General features: G+C 40.9%; 3 protein-coding genes across 8 annotated transcripts in view; 1 reads left to right on the top strand and 2 right to left on the bottom strand.

Annotated features, from left to right (window-relative positions):
* cnksr2a (connector enhancer of kinase suppressor of Ras 2a) overlaps positions 1 to 1,479 on the bottom strand; it is an 81,752-nt gene extending 80,273 nt beyond the window's left edge. For all 3 annotated transcript variants that reach the window (XM_034214010.1, XM_034214009.1, XM_034214008.1), the window contains exon 1: positions 944 to 1,479. In XM_034214010.1, the coding sequence (XP_034069901.1) occupies positions 944 to 1,007 (64 nt within the window). In that variant the 5' untranslated portion in view covers positions 1,008 to 1,479. The remainder of the gene's footprint in view (positions 1 to 943) is intronic.
* Positions 1,480 to 16,706: 15,227 nt separating this feature from the next.
* LOC117544720 (toll-like receptor 13) lies at positions 16,707 to 22,600 on the top strand. Of its 4 annotated transcripts, none has more exons than XM_034214067.1 (4): positions 16,707 to 16,807; positions 17,123 to 19,722; positions 20,364 to 20,481; positions 20,811 to 22,600. In XM_034214067.1, exons 2-4 carry the CDS (start codon positions 17,193 to 17,195, stop codon positions 21,049 to 21,051), a joined length of 2,889 nt encoding a protein of 962 aa, XP_034069958.1. In that variant the 5' UTR covers positions 16,707 to 16,807; positions 17,123 to 17,192; the 3' UTR covers positions 21,052 to 22,600. The 4 variants fall into 4 exon arrangements, with proteins under 4 accessions (XP_034069958.1, XP_034069957.1, XP_034069956.1 ...); XM_034214065.1 differs by having other exon boundaries at positions 16,740 to 16,935; XM_034214066.1 differs by having other exon boundaries at positions 16,739 to 19,722.
* LOC117544721 (C-C motif chemokine 20-like) lies at positions 22,550 to 24,496 on the bottom strand. The gene is made up of 4 exons (XM_034214070.1): positions 24,341 to 24,496; positions 23,974 to 24,076; positions 22,977 to 23,051; positions 22,550 to 22,888 (listed from the first exon to the last, which is right to left on the bottom strand). Exons 1-4 carry the CDS (start codon positions 24,420 to 24,422, stop codon positions 22,843 to 22,845), a joined length of 306 nt encoding a protein of 101 aa, XP_034069961.1. The 5' UTR covers positions 24,423 to 24,496; the 3' UTR covers positions 22,550 to 22,842.
* Positions 24,497 to 25,415: the final 919 nt, after the last annotated feature.

The following is a 25,415-nucleotide window of genomic DNA, read 5'->3' as shown; positions in this document are numbered from 1 at the left end:
CAAACCTAACATAACTTTTTAGTAGAGCTTGTACTAAAAGTGTTGGCATCACTATAACTGAGCTATTCACTTAAAATAAATTAGGTTGGATAATAAATCTGATTGAAAGTTTGGTTTTTACTCTGGCAGGTCCCTTGGGGAAGACGGTGTGTTATTGCCACTGCATGTAGAGTACTAACATATAAATACAAATATGAACAAGCAAAATATCAGACCTAAAGGGACAATTGCTTGATTGTCACCACATTTAATTTTTTCCCTTGATGTTTTATAACATTTTATCATTTTGGTAGCCCTTTCTTTCAATTTTTACGATTTTTCAATGTACTGGGAACCCGTCTCTCACCTTAGGGAAACAGAGAGGTCAGTGAGTCCAGGGCCCTGGAAAGCGGTGAGGTCTGAGCGAGGGCTCATGGGCTTTAAAGCCAAATTAGAGTCGGTCGTGCTACATTGCTGCAGAGGAAATGTACCCACCCAAGGGCCAGCCAGAGCCCCAGTTTAGAAATAAAAATATCATTTTGGTTCATTATGAAACTGTGGCATGGTCAAGTTAGACTATGGCAGACCGCCATATTTAGATATTTTATGGTAAACACTTGTTCCTATAGGAGCGATAGGAGGCCTTATTAGGCTGTATCCAGGGGCCCGGTCTCATAATCTGTCCATTATAAGCTATTCGCTTTACTTATTTCCTAAATTTGGACCACCTCCCCTTCCAATATCCTTTTCCCGCCCCTGCTCCTGTGAAGTTTGGCCGGTTTTCCTCCTGTCACTCACACATTACATCACTGATCATCAGGTGCCAGGATGATTCATGTACACACGCATACACATACACATACACACACACACACACACACACACACGTCCTTCTTACAGGTGTGTCGTTTATACTTGATAATGAATGCTTAAAGGCAAGCGAGTGTTTCTTTCTGTAGCCTACCTTTCATCCAGTCCACCACCTGACTTGTGCTCCATTTGCTCACCGGTTCCATCACCAGCGCCATTGAGGAAAACTTTGCGCCGACTCTCCGTTGCGCCCAAGCGATGATGTTAAACCAAAACAAAGCTCTGTCAGCCGGGCACCCTCCCGCCCTTCTGCCTCACTCCCTCCGCAGTCAGGTGACACCCTAATAACACTATCCCGGTGTGATCCTCCCGCCCGTCGCTCAGCCCGGAGTCGTGTCCCGTTAACGCGGCGCAGCCCTCAGTGCGGGACAGTCCGGGCGTGTGTGCAGCGGACTCCGGTAGGCTACATTCCCCTGCTCGATACGGTCTGACATGTGTCTCGTCCCCTCTTTTCTTCCCGCATTCACAGTGCGCCAAACCGTTCGCCTCGTAGTATGTATGCGAATGAGTGTGTGTGACATAGAGAGAGGAGTGTGTGTAGGTGTGTGCGCAGCCGGTCCGTTACCTACAGCAGCAGAGTAGGATAGATAAGTCACAACGGACTCAGCAACTCTCCCTCTCTCGCTCTCCCTCTTTATAGATATGATTAAACCATGCACGCGCCCCGTGGGTGGCTTCGCGCGCACAGTTCCCGCTCGAGCGATACAATCATGCAGATGTAGGAAATATATTCTCAGAAGATGTTTCAGGCCGTGAGTGTATGAAAAAGATACAAAATATAAAGATGTGTGTGTGTGTGCGTGTGTGCGTGTGTGCGCGTGTGTGTGTGTGTATACATATAGGGCAGGGGTGGGGAACCTTTTTCCTCTCAAGGGCCATTTCAATGTTTTCAACATCCTCCGAGGGCCGTACAAATTATTGACCTCTGCTTAAAAATACTAAAATCACAGCCCACTCATTTCACCTTTCTTTCATTCTGTGCAAAGAAAAAGCAACCTCTTAATCCAGATATTTTACCATGACTCGCGCATGCATGCACGTGCACAGTTGTGGCATGACCACCAAAACAGAAAGATATGGACACAAGATGTGTGCAAATGTATTTAGTTTCCTATCCATGTGAACATGATTTAAGTGGGGGGGACCTAACCTCCTCTAGGGGGGTCCGGGGGCATGCTCCCGGGAAGATTTGTTTTTAAATGTTGAAGTTAAAAGCATCAATCTGGTGCACTTTGAGAGCAACATTAGATCTATGGATACATCTCTCAACATCCAGATGAAACATAACTGTAAGCAGATTTTCTTTTTCTTTATGGATATTTTACAAATCACTCTCCTTTTAAACTGTATTCTTGTTTATTAATAACAACTTTTTTTACTGTCATATAGTATTTTATACCTGTTTAATTTATTCTCTTATTTTTTTATAACTATAATGATCATATAAATATGTGCCTTTACCTCACTGGTTGTAGAAAAAGCTTCTTATATTCGTTAGCATAGCTAGCTAACCAGATGCTAATAACAACAAAGTTATTGACTGTATGATCAGTATGACAGATCGCCACTGGGCTTACAACTAAGACACAGCCACGCAAAAACTGCAGCATGTGTACGGCTCCTTATGGGTACTGCAATTTTTGGAAGTGCCGGAGCGGAGCTGCGTTCTGGTACTCCCCGAACTACACCCCTGTCAGACGACACATATACCAGGTGAACATGGTGATGACACGTTAGGCTTGTGTTGTGTTCAAGGACCCTGACCTTGGCCAGGAAAAACAGGCACTCACTTGTTTAATTATTTTGCGGTCTAGATTTCTTTAACTTTTTGCGTGTGTTTATAAATTACATCGAGGGCCACACCAAATGGTCTCGCGGGCCGTATACGGCCCAGGGGCCGGAGGTTCCCCACCCCTGATATAGGGACTGCTTCTGTTGCAAAACTTGATGCCTCCATTTCTCTGTACCTTTCCAGTGCTTCTCAAAGTGTGGTCCGCGGACCACTGGTGGTCCGTGAGCACCCCCTAGTGGTCCGTGAGTGTATTGGTAACATTTCACATTTGAAATAAATAAATACATTTGAGTTTTGCAGAAATATCTCCGCAATGGAGCGAGCTTAAGTTTCACTTTCAATTGCATGATATAGCCCAGCGCAACACCTTCATCACACATGTTGGCACTTGTTTGTACCATTTTCAGGCGATTTGTAATCTGTTCTAGAAAAACGATGTGATTTTGGATATTTGTGGAGTTAGGTGGTCCGTGAGTGTTTTTTTTTATTGGTTATGTGGTCCTTGGTATGAAAAAGTTGGAGAAACACTGCTTTAAACCATTTCCTTTTGTCCACTTGAGGGCAGTGGTAGCAAATTTATATGGCTATTATTTTAGCAAGATTTGCCCATGGGACACATCCAGCAGGTAGAGAGCTACATTATCATAATTTCAACCGGTGTTTGTCCAACTGATAAGTGTGATATTCTCCTTTGTACACCTTATGACTCCTGACACTAGTGGTGAGAGTGAAACAGTTAAGTTACTGAACAGCTAAACAATGAGCTGAACCGCAGTATAAAGCTGGTGGCAGCCAGCTGCAGATTCAAGTGATTCAAAATATTAACTAAAGCAGTCTAATATTGTTGACATATTACTTATTTAAGTGTTCACTGTATCAGAAAGTCTGTTATGGTATTTACCTAATACCTGAAATCTACATTTCACGCTCTACTTGAAAGGAGTAAAGTCATGCATGGTCCCCAGACAATGAAGGATAAGCCTGGATTCCCACATTTTCCTATAGTGGTATCATTATTTAAATATCTAAACATTAAGGTAACATTTCTTAATACAATCCTCAGAGAAAATCCATGATTAAGGAATTGCCTCAACACTGCTTTTAACGCTGGACAATGCGTTATGCTTGTGCAAAAACACCATGGATAGGCACATCGTTAACCATAGAATGAGAGCTGTGCAAAGCAGCCATTATCTAGCCAGTTGGGGTAATATACAAGCAGTATTGCCAACATAATTTAAATATACGTAGCAAGCCGTAGATCCACACGTCTTTATCACATTTGCATATTGGTAAAGTGATTTCACATCATATGCTGAAGCAGAATGGTTAAGTGGGTTGAAGCAAAAAGGAGAGTGAGAGACCACCTGCTGAGCTGTGTACTGTGATAACTCAGAGTATAAAGCATGGAAAGGATTACAGTATAGTATATAACTCACTTTGTTCCATGGTCTGAATAAGTTGCTGACATTTCTGCTATGGCTTTCTGGAAATAAAGCCGCACTGTACCATCAAGTGAAGGTACAGTATATGCTGAGAATTACAGCCTCTTAAATCCACTAGTGTGGCTGTAGAGTAGTCTTGTTAGATAATGTTTTAAGTATTTGGTCTTCATTTTTTGAGCGAAAGTCAAAAAGTAGATGAGAACACTGAAAAAAACAGAAACATTGACTTTAATTAAATGTATTAGGTCATTACATTTCACATAACTCTATTAGGCAGTTCACAGCAATAACACTGAGTTGCACCTATTATTTCCATTAAAACTTAATATGATGTTTTTTTCAAAAGTAGTTTCGTTTTATTTTTCCGTTACAGCAGAAATGTTTCCTGTAAAGTATTTGTTCACGTATTATTATTGTTTGCCAGTTGGTTGTCAAGCGAAGATATTTTAGTAAATTGATCATATAATCAAAGTGATTTAAACATTATTAATGTAATTAAATCAGTAAGGATGCATTGCCTGAGCTACATGAGTCATTAATTCATGAATGGTATTTCTGAATAATTTACCTGGGAGACCCTCATATAAGCAGGTAGATGAATGCACAGATGCCATGAAGCAGTGTCAGAATGAGGATGGCTACAGTTTCCCTTCCCTATAGAGACCTCTGCTGGTGACAGATGTTGTTGATGTTGGTTACATAGTGAGAAACAGCACTTCAGGCTCTACTCTTTAGCACTGCAGAGACTTGGGAAATGGTGTCATATTTTCATTTTTTTTCCCACCGTTGTAATTGGCACACTATAAGTAGTATGACAGTTTTATTTTTTAAGAGGTGGAAAAAAAACTTTTAATCAGTTGCGGCTGAACTGTACATTAAAAACGTTGTTATGTTTTGCTTTGCTAAGGTAAATATAAAACCTCCTGACTTTTCACCCTCTGCTTTTTAATATCTATATACCACTGGTTCAAATAATGAAAAAGACAGACCTAAGTTATCATAGCTATGCAGATGACACCCAAATGTATATAACAATTTCACCAGGAGACTATTCTCCAATTACAACACTGAGTAAGTGCATTGAGCACATCAATGACTGGATGAGTAGGAACTTTCTCCAATTTAACCAAAATAAAACTGAGATTATTGTTTTTGGAGCAAAGGAGGAATGAATAAAAGTCACTGCAGAGCTTCAATCGGCAGACTTCAAAACAACAAATAAAGCAAGAAATCTAGGTGTAGTGATGGACTCAGACCTGAATTTTAACAGTCATATTACAACAGTTATTAAGTCTGCACAGTGGCGGCTCCAGAGGATTTTTGTTGGGTAATCTATGGTAGGGCTAACCCATACAGTCAGGGCCGTCCCTCCCCACAGGCCGATCATGCAGACTGCGTGGGGCCTCACCTTGCGGAGGGGGCCTCACCTTGCGGAGGGGGCCTCATCTTGCGGAGGGTGCCTCAACTGAGCCGAAAATGCGGCGCACCTATGCGCTTATGCGGCGCAATTAGTGTGGCACGGCACGGTTTCGCCGCTGCAAGGCTCCACTAGCAAACGCCCCCCCGCCCCGTCGACGCTTGCGAAACAGAGGGCCTCATCATATAACTTTGCGTGGGGCCTCATGTTGGCCAGGGACAGCCTTGCATACAGTGGTGGGGCTCAAGTCAGTATTTGCAATGTAATTACATACACGCTATATCGCCCCCCTTGACAGTGAAACGCCACGCGTGAGGTTTAGATTATTCCTCTGTCTCAATCCAAATGTAACTGTATGAAATAAAAAGGCACATTTGTCTTGTAGTGAATAAAAAGGGTGACCTGGAGCCAATCCTGCAATTTCCCCACAGGTGAAAAAGTTGACATGCTGAAAACCCAACCCCTGCAGGAGGGTCTGGGGGGATTCTGTTTGATCGATGGTGCTCGTCGAAGGGGGTAAATGTTACGATCTCAGGCACTTAGGATGTTGGACCCAATTGCAGACAGGGAGACAGAGGTAAAGTATTGTAAGATACTTTATTTTTCCATGACTGGCAAAAATGAACAAAAAGGTAACCACCAAAACTCTAGTTGAGATGACAAAAAACAGAGAACAAAAAATGAAGGCGCTCACGCAGTGAGGAATCAAAAACCTTTCATGAGTACCAGGAGCATAGACCTTACCATGACAATAGACAAGACGAACTGACACTGAACACTGGGAGACAGGGGAATTTAAACACAGGGTAACTACAGTAGACACAGGTGGGAACAATCAGGGGCGGGGATGACACTGATGAGCACAGGAGACACACAAGAAGTGACAGGTGAAAACAATCAGGAAATTAGACACACCAGGGAAACTAACGACAGACATGAAAACACAGGGAAAAGAGACCAGACAATATACAGGGAGGAAAACATGACAATGAGAACGGAAAAACACCCACACCTAGACATAGAAACGTGACATGACATAATAATCCTGACAGTAAAGTCTCTAGAGCAGTGGTTCTCAGCTGGTCAGGCCTCGGGACCCACTTTTTCCTTTGTCAATAAATCGCGACCTGGGCCAGCATGTCAAGAAGTGCGGAGGAAAAGCCGAGGGAGGTGAATTGGGGTCCTAAGGATAGCCCAGTGTGTTTCTTCTGCCAGAAAAAGGGTCATATTGTGGCTAATTGTTATGCTTTGCGGGATGAGAAGAAGCCAAAGCCAGGATCTCTTAAGTCAGAACTGGACGTTTTTGCTCCGTTTCTCATGGAGGGAATGGTGTCTTTACCGGGGAAGAACAACAGGGTTCCAGTAACCATTTTGAGGGATACAGCAGCTGTGGGTTCTGGTGTTCTTGTGAGGGGGTTTGGTATGCAGTATGTGGGTTCGCCCTTGCATAATATTCACCTTGAGTCAGATCTAGTCACAGGTCCGGTAATTGTCGGGGTTCCCATTGAGGGGGTAGATTTGATCTTGGGGAATGATTTAGCTGGTGGCAGAGTGCTCGTTAAGCTGTCCAAGTGTGGAGTTGACGTTAGCGATGTTGATCTGTCTGACAGTTGTAGGGCTAGGGAATTGGACAGACCGATTAGGGACCATCCACCGTGGCGTGAGGGTGGGAAATCGGGTACGGTAAGCCTCGGTGCTGTGCCTGTGGCACGTAATCAGCTTGCTTGCCCCCTGGGTGTTAATAAACCTGCCGCTGCCTGTGTGGTGGCGCTGTCCAGTGCTGAAAGTGACACCCCTGTCACCTCGGAGGCTCCGATCATTGCGGAGCGGGATGAGGGAGGCTGCGAAACTCAAAGATTCTGGTGAATATTGAGTCTCATTTAGCACACTTGCCTGATGCGCAGCGTGCAGACGTAGTGGAACTGATCGTGAAGTGGAGCACCCTATGTTATACTGCTCCAAGACATTCAATTGCCACCAGTGGGTGTGTTCCACCATCGAAAAGGAAGCACTGGCTATGGTTCTGGCTTTAAACCACTTTGAGGTATACGTTGGGTCATCAAACATTCCTGTCACTGTTCTTACCGATCACAACCCCCTTGTGTTTTTGAGGAGGATGCGTAACACAAGTCAAAGATTGATGCAATTGAGTATTTTTATGCATTGTCACGCTTATATTCGGTGTGTGGACTGAGTGGTCGTTAAAGACAAACGTAGCCGTGAGCGCGCCTGTCAACTCAAAGTTGATTGTTGTGATTGTTTTGTTTAAAAAAAAAAATCACTAACTCATGGTGGGGATGTTACCAAGTTGCTCCCCCCCTTGTTGTCTTTTCGGTCTCCCTGCTGCACCTGGTCTACCCCTGGCTCCGCCTCTGCCCAGGTGTTTCTAATTCCACTCAGCCGTGTTATAAGGAGAGACTGGAGGAGAAGGAGGTCTCGCCTATCCTAACGCCAGGAGACACTCTCTCCCTACATTATCTCTTTGCCATTTTGAGCTTTAGGCTGTATTTTTGCAGATGTATTTATGTTTAGCCCGGAGGACCTGGTAGTCCAGTTTTCGCAGCTTTATTTTGCTTCCCATAGGGTTTATGTTTGATTTCTGGTTAGGGGGGAAGCTCTGGGTCCTACGGCTCATGGTGTGGCTGGCTCGTGTTCCCTCCGTCTGTTTGTTCCTTTTGGCCAGTCCTCCAGACCTCCTTTTGTTACCCTTCCACTTGTGTGAGTAAACGGCTGATTTCTAATAAACTCTCATTAACAAGTACTGGGTTTTTGCGTGTATTATTTTATGTTGCGAGTCTCCCCACGAGCCACTACCACGGAGTAGAGCGCGGGTCGTAACAGTATGGCTGTAGCCTACCCCAGCCATACCCTGGAGCCGCCACTGAGTCTGCATACTACCACCTTAAGAACATATCTAGGATTAAAAGACTAATGTCACAGCAGGATTTTGGAAAAGCTTGCTTTTATTTTCAGCAGACTCGACTACTGTAATGGTGTCTTCACAGGTCTCACTAAAAAATCCATTAGAAAGCTGCAGCTGATTCAGAACGCTGCTGCTCGAGTCCTTACTAACACTAAAAGAGTGGATCACATCAGTCCAATTCTGAAGTCTTTACACTGGCTTCCAGACCGTCAAATAATTGATTTTAAAGTACTGCTGCTGGTTTTTAAAGCACTGAATGGTTTAGGAACAAATTATATTAACGATCTCCTGCAAAACTATGAACCATCCAGGAGTCTCAGGTCCTCTGGGACGGGTCTGCTCTCTGTTCCAAGAGTAAGAACTAAACATGGAGAAGCAGCGTTTAGCTATTATGCCCCGACTATCTGGAACAAACATCCTGAATCCTGCAGGTCTGCTGCAACTCTTAATACTTTTAAATCCATACTAAAAACGTATCTTTTTGCCGCTGCATTTGAGTGAGCTGTTTATATCCACACTGCAGTATGGCTTTTATTCATGTATTCTATACATGTTGTGTTTATTTTATTATCTTTGCTTTTTAATGCCTGCTTTTAAATGCCATTTTATTATGTGTTTCTGCTGTATTTATTCTTAAATGTCTTTTATTTTGTAAAGCACTTTGAATTGCCGTGTGCTGAAAGGTGCTATATAAATAAACTTGCCATTAGGGCTGTTTTGCTGTGAAATGTCTCAATAACAAACCGCAACTCAAAATATGTTTTTGTCATTTACCTGCAAAAAATGCACAACAATTCCCTTCGTTGTATTTTGTGTTAAGTTTGCTCATGATAATCAGTAAGTATTATACTGTAGACCTACCTATTGAAAGATGTCTGTAACTGTCATATGAGGGCAGTGAGACATGAAAGAGCAAAGCACTGTTCCAAGATGGTGGCTAGCAACTCTATTGAGCTACTGCACAACCGTCTATTACAAACCCCAACCGATTTGATCACCTCACAAAAGAGGAAAAAAATGATAAATAAACACGCTGTGTGGCACATGTGACCCACTGTATTTGATTCAGTCCTACAATGTTTACATATATCACCTTGTGGAGAGTCTTTCTCCCATCTAAGATGAAAAAAGAGAGTTATTGTCTGTTTTGCACATCCAGTCGCCTTGAATGATGGTTATTTTCGGTTTGAACATTGAACTCTGCACTTGGGTCCATCCTGCGCTGCTCAATCCTATTAGTCTTTCTCCCATCTAAGATGAAAACATAAAAAAATACTGGCCTCTGTACTTTTAAACTACGTATGTAATGGGTATGTAGCAGCACATGCTAGGACAGGTGACAGGGCTTTCAGTGTAGCAGCTCCCAGACTGTGGAACAGCCTTCCAGTACATATCTGGACTGCTGAGTCTATTGAACTTTTTAAATCTCAGCTAAAAACTCACCTCTTTGCACTGGCGTTTAATACTAGTTGAACATTACATTTTTACATTTGTATGTGTTTTTATATGTTTCTAGTTATTGTGCTTTTTATCATGTTTTTAATTATTGTTTTATTATTGTACTCCCATTGTGTTATTTTATATTGTAGTTATTGCCTGTACAGCACTTTGTTCAACTGAAGGTTGTTTTAAATGTGCTATGAATAAATAAAGATTGAGATTGAGAGGCAGTGAGCAAAGAGCAATTTGCATATCATGAGAAAGCAGCTTTACTTAGATTCAGTTTCCAACTCAATTCAGATCAGCACAGTGATTTCCGTGAATGTGGCTCAGTCTAAATCATGTGATGGACAGCAGGGAAGGCTACATCAAAAAAACGTTTCCTCATTGAGTGTGTCATAATATTGAGATTTTTTTCTGAAACATATAAATTGATTTTTCATTTCATTTCATTTCAAACCTTTATTTAGACCGATAGGTCCCTTGAGATCACGGATCTCTTTTACAAGGGAGACCTGCATCAATTTAGTTCCACATGAAACATAAAAACAACATAAAAACAAACAATAGAGGACATCATATTTACCAACACTTACAAACACCCATAGTGTCAGAAAGCATCTCGTGCAGACGTGCCTTAAAAACATTCAGAGTAATTTTGAAATCTCAGAAAAATGTGGGATATGTTGTACTGTACATGCATATGTCGGGTATGTGAAGAATGTTTGAACATGAGCAGAGGTCTTGCTGAAACAGATGTGAGGTATTTAAGTGGTATATAAATTCCTCAATAAGCAGAAACGTATTACGGGAAAAAGTGCTGCATGCAGGTTAAAGAAGAAGTCTTGCCTTAAGCCCCTGTCACACTGTCCCGAAATTGACACCCGATGGACACACAAATATGGAATTGTGAATTTCGCACGAAGATGGCCCCGAACACCACACGAAGGCAACATTTACATAAGACATACAACTGCAACGAAAGTAACAAAAACAATTATGTTATAGTAGCCTACTATGATACTGTACTGATATTTTCAGACTTTGTTCTTTACTTTCTCCGTCTTTATATGTAGAAGATATTACGTTTTCTCCGTCATGTTGTTGTTTCCATAGCAACAACAACTTCCTGTCAACTCGCCTTCAAAATAATATATTATATCCTTTTCAGTTTCACAGAACACAAATTGGGTTATTTACATAATATGTTTACATGATTTTGTTGTGCAATAAAACAACCCGATGGACACATGATAAAGGAAAAGTTCAAATTCGGCTCTGATCGTAGCAACATCGGGCCATTCGTGAGGGCATCTTAAGCCTTCGTATGACCGCCGGTGGAGTTTCTCAGGCTCCGGCAGCAACTTCGTGAGCGGTGGCAAAATCTTTGGCATGCCAAAAAATAGCCGAAGAATCTTGCGAAGGTTCATTTTCGTGTTGAATTCGTGTGTCAATTTTGCCCTTCGTAAGGCCATCGTGAGGGCATCTTGTTATCATCGGTGCCATCGGGCATTCGCCCCGATCAGAGTGAGGGCGAATGCACCGATGATAACACGAAGATGACACGACTTGACAAGATGCCCTCACAGTGACTTACGAAGTTGCCGCTCACGAAGTTGCTGCCGGAGCCTGAGAAACACCACCGGCGGTCATACGATGGCTTAAGATGCCCTCACGAATGGCCCGATGTTGCTACGATCACAGCCGAATTAGAACATTTCCTTTATCGTGTGTCCATCGGGTGTCAATTTCGGGACAGTGTGACAGGGGCTTTAACGAAACTAGACAAAGAGGATGGAAAACTGAATCCTTTCTGTGTGCTAACTGAGAAGGCATAACACTATACGACTCTCCATCCATAGTCTCCCTCTACAGCACCTTTGTTTATTAATGCACAACATCTCTTCCTCATTTTGTTTTAATGAATTTGAGCAGTGAAGTTTCTCAACAATCAATACTTTCCAATGCTGAGGAAGTTACTAATTTACGAAGCAGCATCAAGAGGAAGTGTGATTCCTCAGTTGGATTTTCTCACACTCGGTTTAGGCCCTTCATTGTTTGAATAGAAGAAGTGTATCCCACCAAAAGTGCATGATACATAAAATAAGAAGTAAAAAAGGGAATAGAGAAATTAGAACTAATGTGCATTTAAGGTTCTCTAAGAAATGTGTTTACATACATTATATTACATTACATTACATTGCATTTAGCTGACGCTTTTATCCAAAGCGACATACAATAAGTACATTCGACCAGGAAGATACAACCTTGAAGAAAACAGAATCATATAAGTACATCAGGTTTCATAGAGCTAAAACATTTCAAGTGCTACTCAACTGGCCAGTCCTTTATTAGTATATAAGTGCTCTGTTAGTAGTTCTTTGTTAGTAATTCTATCGCTCGAAGTGGAGTCGAAAGAGATGAGTTTTCAGTTTGCGCCGGAAGATGTGCAAGCTATCTGCTGTCCTGATTTCAATGGGGAGCTCATTCCACCATTTTGGAGCCAGGATAGCAAACCCACATGTTTTTGCTGACTTGGGTCCCCCTCGCAGTGAGGGTGCAGCGAGCCGTTTGGCCGATGCAGAACGGAGTGCACGTGCTGGGGTGTACAGTTTAACCATGTCCTGGATGTAGGAAGGGCCAGATCCATTCGCAGCATGGTAAGCAAGTACCATTGTCTTGAAATGGATTCTAGCAGTTACCGGAAACCAGTGAAGGGAGCGGAGGAGCGGAGTGGTGTGGGAACATTTAGGAAGGTTGAAGACCAGACGAGCCGCTGCATTCTGGATGAGCTGCAGAGGTCGGATGGCACATGCAGGTAGACCAGCCAGGAGGGAGTTGCAGTAGTCTAGGCGTGAGATGACGAGAGCCTGGACCAGAAACCTGCGTTGTTTTTCTGGGTCAGCTGGGGACGTATCCTCCTGATGTTGTAAAGCGTGTATCTGCAGCAACGGGTTGTAGCAGCGATGTTTTCAGTGAAGGACAGGTTGTTATCTAGGATCACACCCAGATTCCTTGCAGTCTGAGTCGGGGAAACAACAGAGGTGCCGATGTTGATTGTCAGGTCAAGAGTGGGACAATCTTTTCCCGGAAGGAAAAGCAGTTCAGTCTTGTCAAGGTTGAGCTTGAGGTGATGAGCAGACATCCACTGATAGATGTCCGCTAGACAAGCAGAGATGCGCATATTACACATCATTAACACAATGTAATTCTTGAGAAAAAGACAACTCTTCAAAACACATTTCTGATTTTCCAAAAAAAGCTCAGGGGCATGAAATACTGTACATATATAATTTAGGATGCCTTTGAAAAAACAGCCGCACTTCCTTCCACTCTCACTTCCTTGTGTGATTCCTACAAAAGAGGACAGGGAAGAGTCAGAGGAAAGGAGTTTCTGCTGGAGATGAACATGTTTGTCCTATACACAGTCTATTGCATGGTAAAGGATAACATTTCTACTCTTTTTATTTGAGAGGAACATTTCATTTTAACAAAGGACGTTCATTTTAGTAGACAGTGTGACAGGGGGCTTTAACGAAACTAGACAAAGAGGATGGAAAACTGAATCCTTTCTGTGTGCTAACTGAGAAGGCATAACACTATACGACTCTCCATCCATAGTCTCCCTCTACAGCACCTTTGTTTATTAATGCACAACATCTCTTCCTCATTTTGTTTTAATGAATTTGAGCAGTGAAGTTTCTCAACAATCAATACTTTCCAATGCTGAGGAAGGTACTAATTTACGAAGCAGCATCAAGAGGAAGTGTGATTCCTCAGTTGGATTTTCTCACACTCGGTTTAGGCCCTTCATTGTTTGAATAGAAGAAGTGTATCCCACCAAAAGTGCATGATACATAAAATAAGAAGTAAAAAAAGGGAATAGAGAAATTAGAACTAATGTGCATTTAAGGTTCTCTAAGAAATGTGTTTACATACATTATATTACATTACATTACATTGCATTTAGCTGACGCTTTTATCCAAAGCGACTTACAATAAGTACATTCGACCAGGAAGATACAACCTTGAAGAAAACAGAATCATATAAGTACATCAGGTTTCATAGAGCTAAAACATTTCAAGTGCTACTCCAGTCCTTTATTAGTATATAAGTGCTCTGTTAGTAGTTCTTTGTTAGTAATTCTATCGCTCGAAGCGGAGTCGAAAGAGATGAGTTTTCAGTCTGCGCCGGAAGATGTGCAAGCTATCTGCTGTCCTGATGTCAATGGGGAGCTCATTCCACCATTTTGGAGCCAGGATAGCAAACCCACATGTTTTTGCTGACTTGGGTCCCCCTCGCAGTGAGGGTGCAGCGAGCCGTTTGGCCGATGCAGAGCGGAGTGCACGTGCTGGGTTGTACAGTTTAACCATGTCCTGGATGTAGGAAGGGCCAGATCCATTCGCAGCATGGTATGCAAGTACCATTGTCTTGAAATGGATTCTAGCAGTTACCGGAAACCAGTGAAGGGAGCGGAGGAGCGGAGTGGTGTGGGAACATTTAGGAAGGTTGAAGACCAGACGAGCCGCTGCATTCTGGATGAGCTGCAGAGGGTCGGATGGCACATGCAGGTAGACCAGCCAGGAGGGAGTTGCAGTAGTCTAGGCGTGAGATGACGAGAGCCTGGACCAGAACCTGCGTTGTTTTCTGGGTCAGCTGGGGACGTATCCTCCTGATGTTGTAAAGCGTGTATCTGCAGCAACGGGTTGTAGCAGCGATGTTTTCAGTGAAGGACAGGTTGTTATCTAGGATCACACCCAGATTCCTTGCAGTCTGAGTCGGGGAAACAACAGAGGTGCCGATGTTGATTGTCAGGTCAAGAGTGGGACAATCTTTTCCCGGAAGGAAAAGCAGTTCAGTCTTGTCAAGGTTGAGCTTGAGGTGATGAGCAGACATCCACTGATAGATGTCCGCTAGACAAGCAGAGATGCGCATATTACACATCATTAACACAATGTAATTCTTGAGAAAAAGACAACTCTTCAAAACACATTTCTGATTTTCCAAAAAAAGCTCAGGGGCATGAAATACTGTACATATATAATTTAGGATGCCTTTGAAAAAACAGCCGCACTTCCTTCCACTCTCACTTCCTTGTGTGATTCCTACAAAAGAGGACAGGGAAGAGTCAGAGGAAAGGAGTTTCTGCTGGAGATGAACATGTTTGTCCTATACACAGTCTATTGCATGGTAAAGGATAACATTTCTACTCTTTTTATTTGAGAGGAACATTTCATTTTAACAAAGGACGTTCATTTTAGTAGACAGTGTGACAGGGGGCTTTAACGAAACTAGACAAAGAGGATGGAAAACTGAATCCTTTCTGTGTGCTAACTGAGAAGGCATAACACTATACGACTCTCCATCCATAGTCTCCCTCTACAGCACCTTTGTTTATTAATGCACAACATCTCTTCCTCATTTTGTTTTAATGAATTTGAGCAGTGAAGTTTCTCAACAATCAATACTTTCCAATGCTGAGGAAGGTACTAATTTACGAAGCAGCATCAAGAGGAAGTGTGATTCCTCAGTTGGATTTTCTCACACTCGGTTTAGGCCCTTCATTGTTTGAATAGAAGAAGTGTATCCCACCAAAAGTGCATGATACATAAAATAAGAAGTAAAAAAGGGAATAGAGAAATTAGAACTAATGTGCATTTAAGGTTCTCTAAGAAATGTGTTTACATACATTATATTACATTACATTACATTGCATTTAGCTGACGCTTTTATCCAAAGCGACTTACAATAAGTACATTCGACCAGGAAGATACAACCTTGAAGAAAACAGAATCATATAAGTACATCAGGTTTCATAGAGCTAAAACATTTCAAGTGCTACTCCAGTCCTTTATTAGTATATAAGTGCTCTGTTAGTAGTTCTTTGTTAGTAATTCTATCGCTCGAAGCGGAGTCGAAAGAGATGAGTTTTCAGTCTGCGCCGGAAGATGTGCAAGCTATCTGCTGTCCTGATGTCAATGGGGAGCTCATTCCACCATTTTGGAGCCAGGATAGCAAACCCACATGTTTTTGCTGACTTGGGTCCCCCTCGCAGTGAGGGTGCAGCGAGCCGTTTGGCCGATGCAGAGCGGAGTGCACGTGCTGGGTTGTACAGTTTAACCATGTCCTGGATGTAGGAAGGGCCAGATCCATTCGCAGCATGGTATGCAAGTACCATTGTCTTGAAATGGATTCTAGCAGTTACCGGAAACCAGTGAAGGGAGCGGAGGAGCGGAGTGGTGTGGGAACATTTAGGAAGGTTGAAGACCAGACGAGCCGCTGCATTCTGGATGAGCTGCAGAGGTCGGATGGCACATGCAGGTAGACCAGCCAGGAGGGAGTTGCAGTAGTCTAGGCGTGAGATGACGAGAGCCTGGACCAGAACCTGCGTTGTTTTCTGGGTCAGCTGGGGACGTATCCTCCTGATGTTGTAAAGCGTGTATCTGCAGCAACGGGTTGTAGCAGCGATGTTTTCAGTGAAGGACAGGTTGTTATCTAGGATCACACCCAGATTCCTTGCAGTCTGAGTCGGGGAAACAACAGAGGTGCCGATGTTGATTGTCAGGTCAAGAGTGGGACAATCTTTTCCCGGAAGGAAAAGCAGTTCAGTCTTGTCAAGGTTCAGCTTGAGGTGATGATCAGACATCCACTGATAGATGTCCGCTAGACAAGCAGAGATGCGCATATTACACATCATTAACACAATGTAATTCTTGAGAAAAAGACAACTCTTCAAAACACATTTCTGATTTTCCAAAAAAAGCTCAGGGGCATGAAATACTGTACATATATAATTTAGGATGCCTTTGAAAAAACAGCCGCACTTCCTTCCACTCTCACTTCCTTGTGTGATTCCTACAAAAGAGGACAGGGAAGAGTCAGAGGAAAGGAGTTTCTGCTGGAGATGAACATGTTTGTCCTGTACACAGTCTATTGCATGGTAAAGGATAACATTTCTACTCTTTTTATTTGAGAGGAACATTTCATTTTAACAAAGGACGTTCATTTTAGTAGAAGAATCTGTGGCTACGTCATCAGTTATTAATCAGCTCTTCTTTGTGAATCACAGTGAGTATCAGAAACTATTTCTGCTAGAACATTTATAAGACGAAGTGAACTCTCGGAGTTCAGATGTCCAGTTATCGTACTGCACCTATTTGTGGTGATCATTTATGTGGAGTATGAGTGTTTGAATTTGGATTATTTGTTGTTTGTTTCTGTTTTTGATGTCCTTTTTTTGTTTTGGAATTTCCAGGATCACATTCTGCTGACTTTTTCACCAGGTGGACAATAGACATTTTTTTGTTTTTTGCAAAAATAAAAAAATGGGTGCTAGAGTAAAAGAGGACAGATCAATGTCAAAACCAGGACCCAAGTGGTTCAAACTAAGTTATTTTTTATTTTTGCTGAATATCAGTAGTATTGTTGCTCCAGTCACAGGATTTTCAGTTAAGTCATGCCGAATCACTAATAATACTGCCATATGTTCCACGAATGAACTAAAACTAAAATCTGTCCCTCGAGGAATTCCCGCAACCGTGAAAGGTTTGGACTTGTCTAGGAACAAAATTCCAAAATTGCAAGTGTCAGATTTAAAAAATCTATCTGTTTTGATGCATTTAGAGCTTCAACGGAACACTATTTCTCAGATCGACACAGGCGCTTTCAGAAATCTGATTTCCCTCAAAACTTTGAATCTAAATCATAATCAACTTGTTCAACTTGGAGATTATCTTTTTGAAGGTCTGAGCAATCTCACAGAGCTCAGAATGAATAATAATAAAATTAAAGCGGTGTCATCCACCTCGTTTAGGTCCTTAACAAGCTTAACGCTTTTGGAAATCTCCAGAAACAAACTGCATCACATAACAACATTGAATTCAGTAATACAGAATCTGCCAAATTTACAGATGCTGTCAGTTGAAGACAACAATTTACCCACTTTCAAGTCATGGGAAATGACAAACCGCTCTCTAAAACTTACACAACTTCATTTGTCTCAGAATCGCTTTTCAGTCTTTAGTATCACTGCAGATGTTTTTCCAAACCTTAAATTGTTGAACATCGGCTGCACTTATAAAAAACAACCGCTGATATGGGAAGTTGGTAAGACTTTTCTTAGTCAAGTGTCCACTCTTGATATAAGTGGGCTTCAAATTACTCCTGAGAACAGGAAAACAATACAAGAGCTCTTCAACTTCTCACTGACCTCTCTGACGATGAATGCTATGAAACGATCAAACCGTACAAAACTAATCAATATGTCCTGCACCATCCCAACAGTGTCCAAACTCCAACTCCAACGTAACAACCTCTTTTTTATCGGGTCAAATTTGTTCCAGGGGTGTATTAATGTAAAAGAGTTAGATTTATCACATAATGGAATACGAAAAATTTCAGACAAGGCCTTCACATATCTTCAAGGTTTAAGGATCTTAGATCTGAGTCAAAATAAGCTTTTTTCTGTTCCAGCTGCCACTAGCAATCTACCAAGACTTGAAAAGCTGTCTTTCAAAAGGAATAACATCAGCAGACTTGAGTGTGACGATTTCACCAATCTGACAGGGCTCAGAGAGCTTTACCTTCATCAGAATCAAATTTCAGCTCTACAAAAATGTGTTTTCAAGGATTTAATAGGATTGCAAGTTTTAAAGCTAGAGGAAAACTACATCTACAATTTAGGAGATGCTTTCACAGAGTTCTTACCAAATCTTACACAACTGCATTTGAATGCAAATAAACTCTGCGCCATTCAGCGAGGGGATTTTAATGGCTTGCAATCCCTCAAGAATTTGTCATTACATGACAATCAAATAAAGAAACTTGCAAATGGCTCCTTCATCGGATTGACGGATCTAGCTGTTATTCAGCTGCAATTAAATAGTTTAAAAGAATATACATTCGAACTTGCTTTCAATGATCTAATACATTTGAAAAGATTGGATTTAAGGGAGAATCACATTCGATACCCCAACGATAAAGATCTGCATGATCCACCATTTTCTCAGCTGTCTGATCTGGAGACACTGGCTATGCCATCGCAACGCAGAAGGTTGAAGTCTCATCTGCCTCGCAACTTTCTGAAAGGTTTGATTAACCTTTCGTATTTCAGTGCAAGGAACATGCAACTTCTGCATTTCCACAAAGACATGTTTAATTACACGCCTAAACTGCAAACACTTGACATTAGCTCAAATGACCTAAAATATCTTTCTCCGGATCTGTTTTTCCAAATTGGCAACCTTAAAAGCCTCTACATATCTAGAACAAGTCTTGGGTCTCTAGATTTCCTTATTGATGCCAACCTTACAAACCTGGAGTTTCTACAGGCAACACATAATGAATATTCAGTTATCACTATGGAAGTTATAAAGTCCCTACCGGCTCTCGCTTACATTGATCTTGAGGCCAATAGTTTCACCTGTGACTGTGATAATGTCTGGTTTGGCCAATGGGCAGTTAATGACCCGCAAACACAAGTGGTTGACGCCTCCAACTTTGAGTGCAACTATCCAAAAGGCCTTAAAGGTAAGAAACTGTTGGACCTAGACGTACGTTCCTGCACAGTGGACATTGAATTCATCTACTTTATCACCACCACATGTAGCATACTCCTGTTTATGGTGGTGACCTTCACCTACCATTTCCTGAGGTGGCAACTGGCCTACGCCTACTACATCTTCCTGGCTTTGCTCTTTGAAACAAAGTATAAAAACAAGAACGCTCCAAATCAGTATGACGCCTTCATCTCCTACAACACCCATGATGAGCCATGGGTCATCAAAGAGCTGGTGCCAAAACTGGAAGAAGAGCAGGGCTTCAAATTGTGTCTGCACCATCGAGACTTCGAGCCAGGTGAGACTGCGTTTTGCACCAGGCACTAAACTAATATTTTAGCCATGCTAGTTAATTATTTTGGAATGGCAATGTTATTCTATCAGGTGGTTTGTCGAGAATTATGGCAGTGTTCAGATTAAGGATCGGTTTCAGGGGTCTTTATTTCGAAAAAAGGGCAAAGAGCAACATTGCTAATCTGGCAACTGACTGGGTAACATGGGGGCTGGTACTGTATGTGTTCTGACAGATTGATTGGTAAATGAGACATGGTTGTGTAGAAAACTATTATAAGAGTAGGAAAGTCGTGGGGTTTCTGGGAGAAGGGTGGGGTATTGCAATAGAGATGCAGGGGATTGGGGAGGAACAGAAAGGCAGAAGGGGCAACAATTACTAAAAACAAGAAGAGCTGTCAGAATTGGCCAAAAAGATGTTTGAGAATTCAAAAAAATAAATAAAAATAGGTTCATACATTTGGTTAATAGAATTGTATTTCCATGACACGGTATCTTAAGTGGCAGATCATTTTTGCAGTAGTTTTGTACTGTATCTTTTCCCCAGAAGGTGTCACTATAGTACTTTTTTAACTACACCATCCGAGGAACTAATCAGGTGAATGTCTATGTTATTATCTACTAATATTTTCCTTTACTCTACCTCAGGTAAACCCATTATTGACAACATAACAGATGCCATTTATGGAAGCAGGAAGACAATCTGTGTCATCAGTCGCAAATATCTTGAGAGTGAATGGTGCTCCAGAGAGATCCAGGTGGCCAGGTAACATGCAAGCTGACTCTAAACGTATCTGAGCTAAGACACATGGCAGTCCAAAGCCTCCCTTACTGTTGGGGTCTCTATTAAAATGACAGAAACATTCAAATCTCTGCAAGAAAAACATAATTTCAAACACCATGTTTACCATGAACAGTGTCATAATCTTAAACCTAAACCAAGTCTGAAACTTTGAAAGAATCAAAAATAATTGCTTTTGATTCATCTTTTTATGAAATGAAATTTTAGAAATGTCTGATATGTTACTGACATAACATTTGTATTAAAAGGTTATTACAATACATTTGTTCCATCCGTCTGTTTCCTCTGTGTAGTTTCCGCCTGTTTGATGAGCAGAAGGACGTGCTGGTTCTGGTGTTTCTGGAGGATATTCCCACCTCTCAGCTGTCTGCTTACCACCGCATAAGGAAGCTGCTGAAGAGGCAGACCTACCTGAGCTGGCCTCAAGCTGAAGAGCATTCCGAGCTGTTCTGGGTGAAACTCTACCAGGCTCTGAAGAACAGAGAAGATATCAACGAGGACAGATTACTCCTCACTGTGGGGGACAAACCATGATGGAAAGGAAATACAATCCTCTTTATGTGATATTTGGAGTCGTATTGGAATGTGTTGTTTTTTTCAAAAATGTAACAAAGTATACCAGAAGAAGGTTTCTGGGATTACATTTACCTACCAACTACTGTGGATCAGCTGCTCTTACTGGTTTAACTGAAATGGAAATGAATTTCAATAGTTTCCATACACACAAACTGGAAGACCAAGTTATGACTAGGTATGAGTGAAATGTGTTTTTTCCATAAGCAGGTGAGCCCTACCTTTCACTTCTAGAATGGGGCAGTGAACAGATAGTCATGATTATGATCATCTTTTAGGATGCCACAGTTTGATTTCACTCTTTGACAGTTTTCCGCAACACTTGAAAAACTGTCTCTTGTAATAATGTATATTTTGAATTTAAACCTTTATTTTAACTTCTTTGATTTTATCTTAAAAGCAGTTAGCACAAAATGAGCTCTCTACTTTTCTACGTTTTTGTTCATCCCATAACGCTTAAAAATGCATGTTTTACAGTCAAGCTTTATTCAAACCTACAGGACTTTACTTCTCCTAAAGTTTCAAGAGATACAAAAACTGTAGACTTCAAATTATGGGAAATGTTAAAGGTCCCCTAATATACTGTTTTTCATCAATATATTATGGGTCTCTGATATATTCAAAACATGTCTCTGAAGTGTTTGGCTCGAAATACCAAACGCATCATGCAGGGTAGCATCCCATAAACCCCTCTGTTTCAGCCCTGTTTCAAAAGTGCTGATTCTCTGTCTTTTACTTTAGATGAAGTTAAGATTAGATTAGATGAGATCCAGATGATAAGGTGGGGGGGTGTTACCGTTATTGGCTAATAGTTACACAAGCCAAACAATCGTTATGATGAAATCATAAAGTGGGCAAAATCTGATCATCTCATTTTCAGAAAGGTTTTTATGCAAATATATCAGGACAAAGACTGAGGGAATCTTTTTTCCTGAAGCATTCAGAATATCTTTACACAAAGGGGACACATGTTTGTGTATAAAATACATGAAAACGTGGATTTTGCATAATAAGTGCCCTTTAATTGTGCGAAACTCTAGGATATTGTTGAATTAAATATTAATGAAGAGCTAGAACAATGTGTAGAACAAATATGATACAATCAAACAGTGTGGAATAAGATGATTTTAAAGCTATTCTATTAAAAACATTTTTTAAATCTTATATTTCAAATGAGTTTTTATCGTTTATGCCTATTTACTTTATTAATTATCAGAAAACTGATTTTTCAACTCTATTCTCTTGTCATTGTGATTTATCTACTGTTATAATATGTCTACTGCATTTGTGCTCATCTTGATTTAAAATGCTGACCTTTGGTTTACTCATTTAACACTGTAAACTAGGATAACATTTAGAATGTGCAGCAGATATAATAATAGTTTTTATTAAAAAGGGTGGTATGTAACATGTGGATATGCTGAATGTTATGAAACTCAGACAAATGCATTATTAAACATCTCTGTTTTTATTAATCCTTTGACAATATAAATTACAATTCAAACTTTTACTCTCAATTCCTTTTTACTAAAATGTCTTTACAAAAATATACTTCTCCAATGATGATCAGTTACTACCTGTTTATAAAACACACAATCTTATATAATAAGATGTAATATAATAATTTAACAAAATGACATGATAATCCCTATCAGGGTACTTCGGTGTACGAAGGCTTTTAAATATTAGTTATATCCTTCATACAGTAACTTTCGTATACAGCTCATGTGTCATGGCCTCAGGTTCGGTTTGCTATGATCTCACGGATATTCTTCCTCCTTTCTTCTTCCTCCTTTCACTGCAGAGAACAATGAAAACACAATATTATTTTAGTTCAATATTCGGAAGAGTACTTATTGAAGTTAGAGACAAATGAGTATACTCACTCCACACATTTCATCTGTCTCTGAGTGCGGATGCTTGAAGGGTCTGCACACACAAACCTTCCTGGGAGGTGGAATCTGTGGAAAAAAGTGAAGACTTCATCAAACACGAGAAGCATGAATGCAGTTCACCAGAAAAACAGGTCCTTTCTAGGTTGTGTATTAACCTGTTAGTGTCTCTATACTCTACATATTGCAAAAGTTACATATGGGGGCGAATCCTGCAGCACATAATGATTGATTTTGAGTCATCTAACTGGACTGGAAAGACAAGCGAGAAGTCGGTGCACTTGGGATTCAGAAGCTAACCCGCTAATGCTTTGTTAAGTCACGTCCGGGGCCTGCCCTCTAATGTGTGACCTTAAATAACCAGGATGTATTTGCTTAAACTGTTTAACTCGCTTCTGTCTTCAATAAAGCACATTTTGAACAAGGTCAATAATCTTAACACATACTGTTAGGTTGTTTAGTGGTCAAAATAATTAATAAAGAAAGCAAAATCAATGACCATGTTAACTGCAGTTTGAATCTAAAATACATTGCTCTTCTGACAGAAGGATATGTTTAATGAAAAAAAAGATATAAGATATACCATTTAAAATCCCACTCTCCGGAGTGTTTGCTTGTTTATATCTTCCTATCATCTCCTTTTCAAAAAAAATGTCGGACACCCAAACTTTTTTAACTTAGGTCCACTGTCACTATTTCTAAGTAGGGCCACAATGATTTGTCAATTAACTGATTATTAGATGAAATAAAAAAATATTTTTAGGTCATAAAGCAAACAAGCCAACCATTAACTCAAGAAAGCAATTAAATATGTTACGTTATTTGACACATCACCTTGGTATGTAGTATAATGTCATAGGGATAATTCAATTTAGAAACATGTCTGCAGATGAATTAATAATAAAGTTTATACACTGACTTGCTCCCTGTTCTGCAGTTACTACTGAAGTGCAGAATTGTAGTCTGAAAAGAGATTTAATCATTTACTCACATAATAGCGTTGATGTCACAGGACGTGTTAATGGTCTGGACGGTGTAGTCGAGCAGCCGTTGGCATGGCAATCGACGACTGGTGTAACTCAGGCAGCAGCTCGCTGCAAACACATTGTGAACAAAAATACATTATAACATTTTTCTGGTTTAATAATTAGCTTATTAACCTTGATTTTACCCTGAAACATATAATGGTAAATATGCCTGTTTTCAGAGCTTTAGGATTTGCAGGTACTTCATGTAACACAAGCTAAATAAATTACAGAACTTGCTTCCTTATCCTTTTATAAATGCATCTACACTTGCCAGATATTACACAAAAAAACTGCACATGTATTATCTGTAGCTTGATCTGTAGAACTCACCTGACTGTGTGCTGCCGATAAAGGTTGACAGGATGACCAGGGAGCACAGAGTTGCCATGAAACACACTTTACCGCTTGCCATAGTTTCCTACAGTTGGAGTGCTTATTCAGTTCTGTTCTGGAGGAATCCAGTGAGAGTGTGACTGAGAGTGTGACTGAATCTTCACGTCTCACTCCTTTTAACTAGTGTAGGACGTGTCTGGGATTTTCCCATGCTCGGCAGGATTGTGCAATGCCATGCCATTGTTAAGAATCTGGAAATGAGCCAGGAAATGGAGCAAGGTTAAATATTGAACAGAAGCCAGCATGAGTAAGCTAGATTACAACTTTTAAAGACTTCTACAATGAGAGTTGTTAGCAGCCCTAGATCCAAAAGTTGCATAATCGTAGTTTAGTTGGCATTACTCACAGCTAGTTTAATTAGGCCTCCTGGACACTTCTACGTTTTATTAGGAAATGTACTGTATAATTGCAATGTAAATAATTATAATGTACAGTAAAAGGAACCTTTGCAAAAGTGATTATTGGATTGAATTAACCAAAATAAATAAAAGAGTGTTAGAGCAGGGTTCTATGTGTGACTTTTTCCAAGATAGAAACAAAAAACACAATGGTATCTGAGAGAAAGATAACCCCAACACAACTGTAGTGACATTACTGTGTGTTTATGGAAACACAATCTAGGGAAAATCCAGGGGGACTGTTAAAATGACCCTTCGACATTTGAATGGTAAGAGAGGTGATACGTACGATCCAACTTCATGTGGTTTGGATAGGCCTTTTTAGAGGTTAAAAAGACATTCAGAGACAATTTGTTGAGTAGAAAGTCCCACAGGTAGCTCTTCAGATGTTCATTTGTCTGATGTGTGAAGTGGCCTTCAGTGCCCCCTAACACTGACCTCTGACCCCCCTGTGGCCCCCCTAACAATGAAACGTTTTTTTTTTTTAAATGTATATTTTCTGGTACTCGGTTCACCAAAAACCGCAGGATTTTGTTGCTGTAATGTGAGATTGTGCAGACACCCTTATGTAAAGTAGAGATGTAACTGTTCATTGCCTTTATTTTTATATAAAT

This window comes from Gymnodraco acuticeps, unplaced genomic scaffold, assembly GCF_902827175.1.
Source record: "Gymnodraco acuticeps unplaced genomic scaffold, fGymAcu1.1, whole genome shotgun sequence".
NCBI classification, from domain to species: Eukaryota; Metazoa; Chordata; class Actinopteri; order Perciformes; family Bathydraconidae; genus Gymnodraco; species Gymnodraco acuticeps.
This window is presented reverse-complemented; position numbering and strand designations above follow the sequence as displayed.

Excerpts from the sequence above, each read along its gene's own strand:
- LOC117544720 (XM_034214067.1), top strand. The coding sequence starts at position 17,193 with ATGGGTGCTAGAGTAAAAGAGGACAGATCAATGTCAAAACCAGGACCC. Across the intron at positions 19,723-20,363 it reads CCATCGAGACTTCGAGCCAG|GTAAACCCATTATTGACAAC; the intron begins GTGAGACTGCGT and ends ACTCTACCTCAG. Across the intron at positions 20,482-20,810 it reads AGAGAGATCCAGGTGGCCAG|TTTCCGCCTGTTTGATGAGC; the intron begins GTAACATGCAAG and ends TCCTCTGTGTAG.
- LOC117544721 (XM_034214070.1), bottom strand. The coding sequence starts at position 24,422 with ATGGCAAGCGGTAAAGTGTGTTTCATGGCAACTCTGTGCTCCCTGGTC. Across the intron at positions 23,052-23,973 it reads TGTGACATCAACGCTATTAT|ATTCCACCTCCCAGGAAGGT; the intron begins GTGAGTAAATGA and ends TTTTTTCCACAG. Across the intron at positions 22,889-22,976 it reads AGACAGATGAAATGTGTGGA|TGAAAGGAGGAAGAAGAAAG; the intron begins GTGAGTATACTC and ends TGTTCTCTGCAG.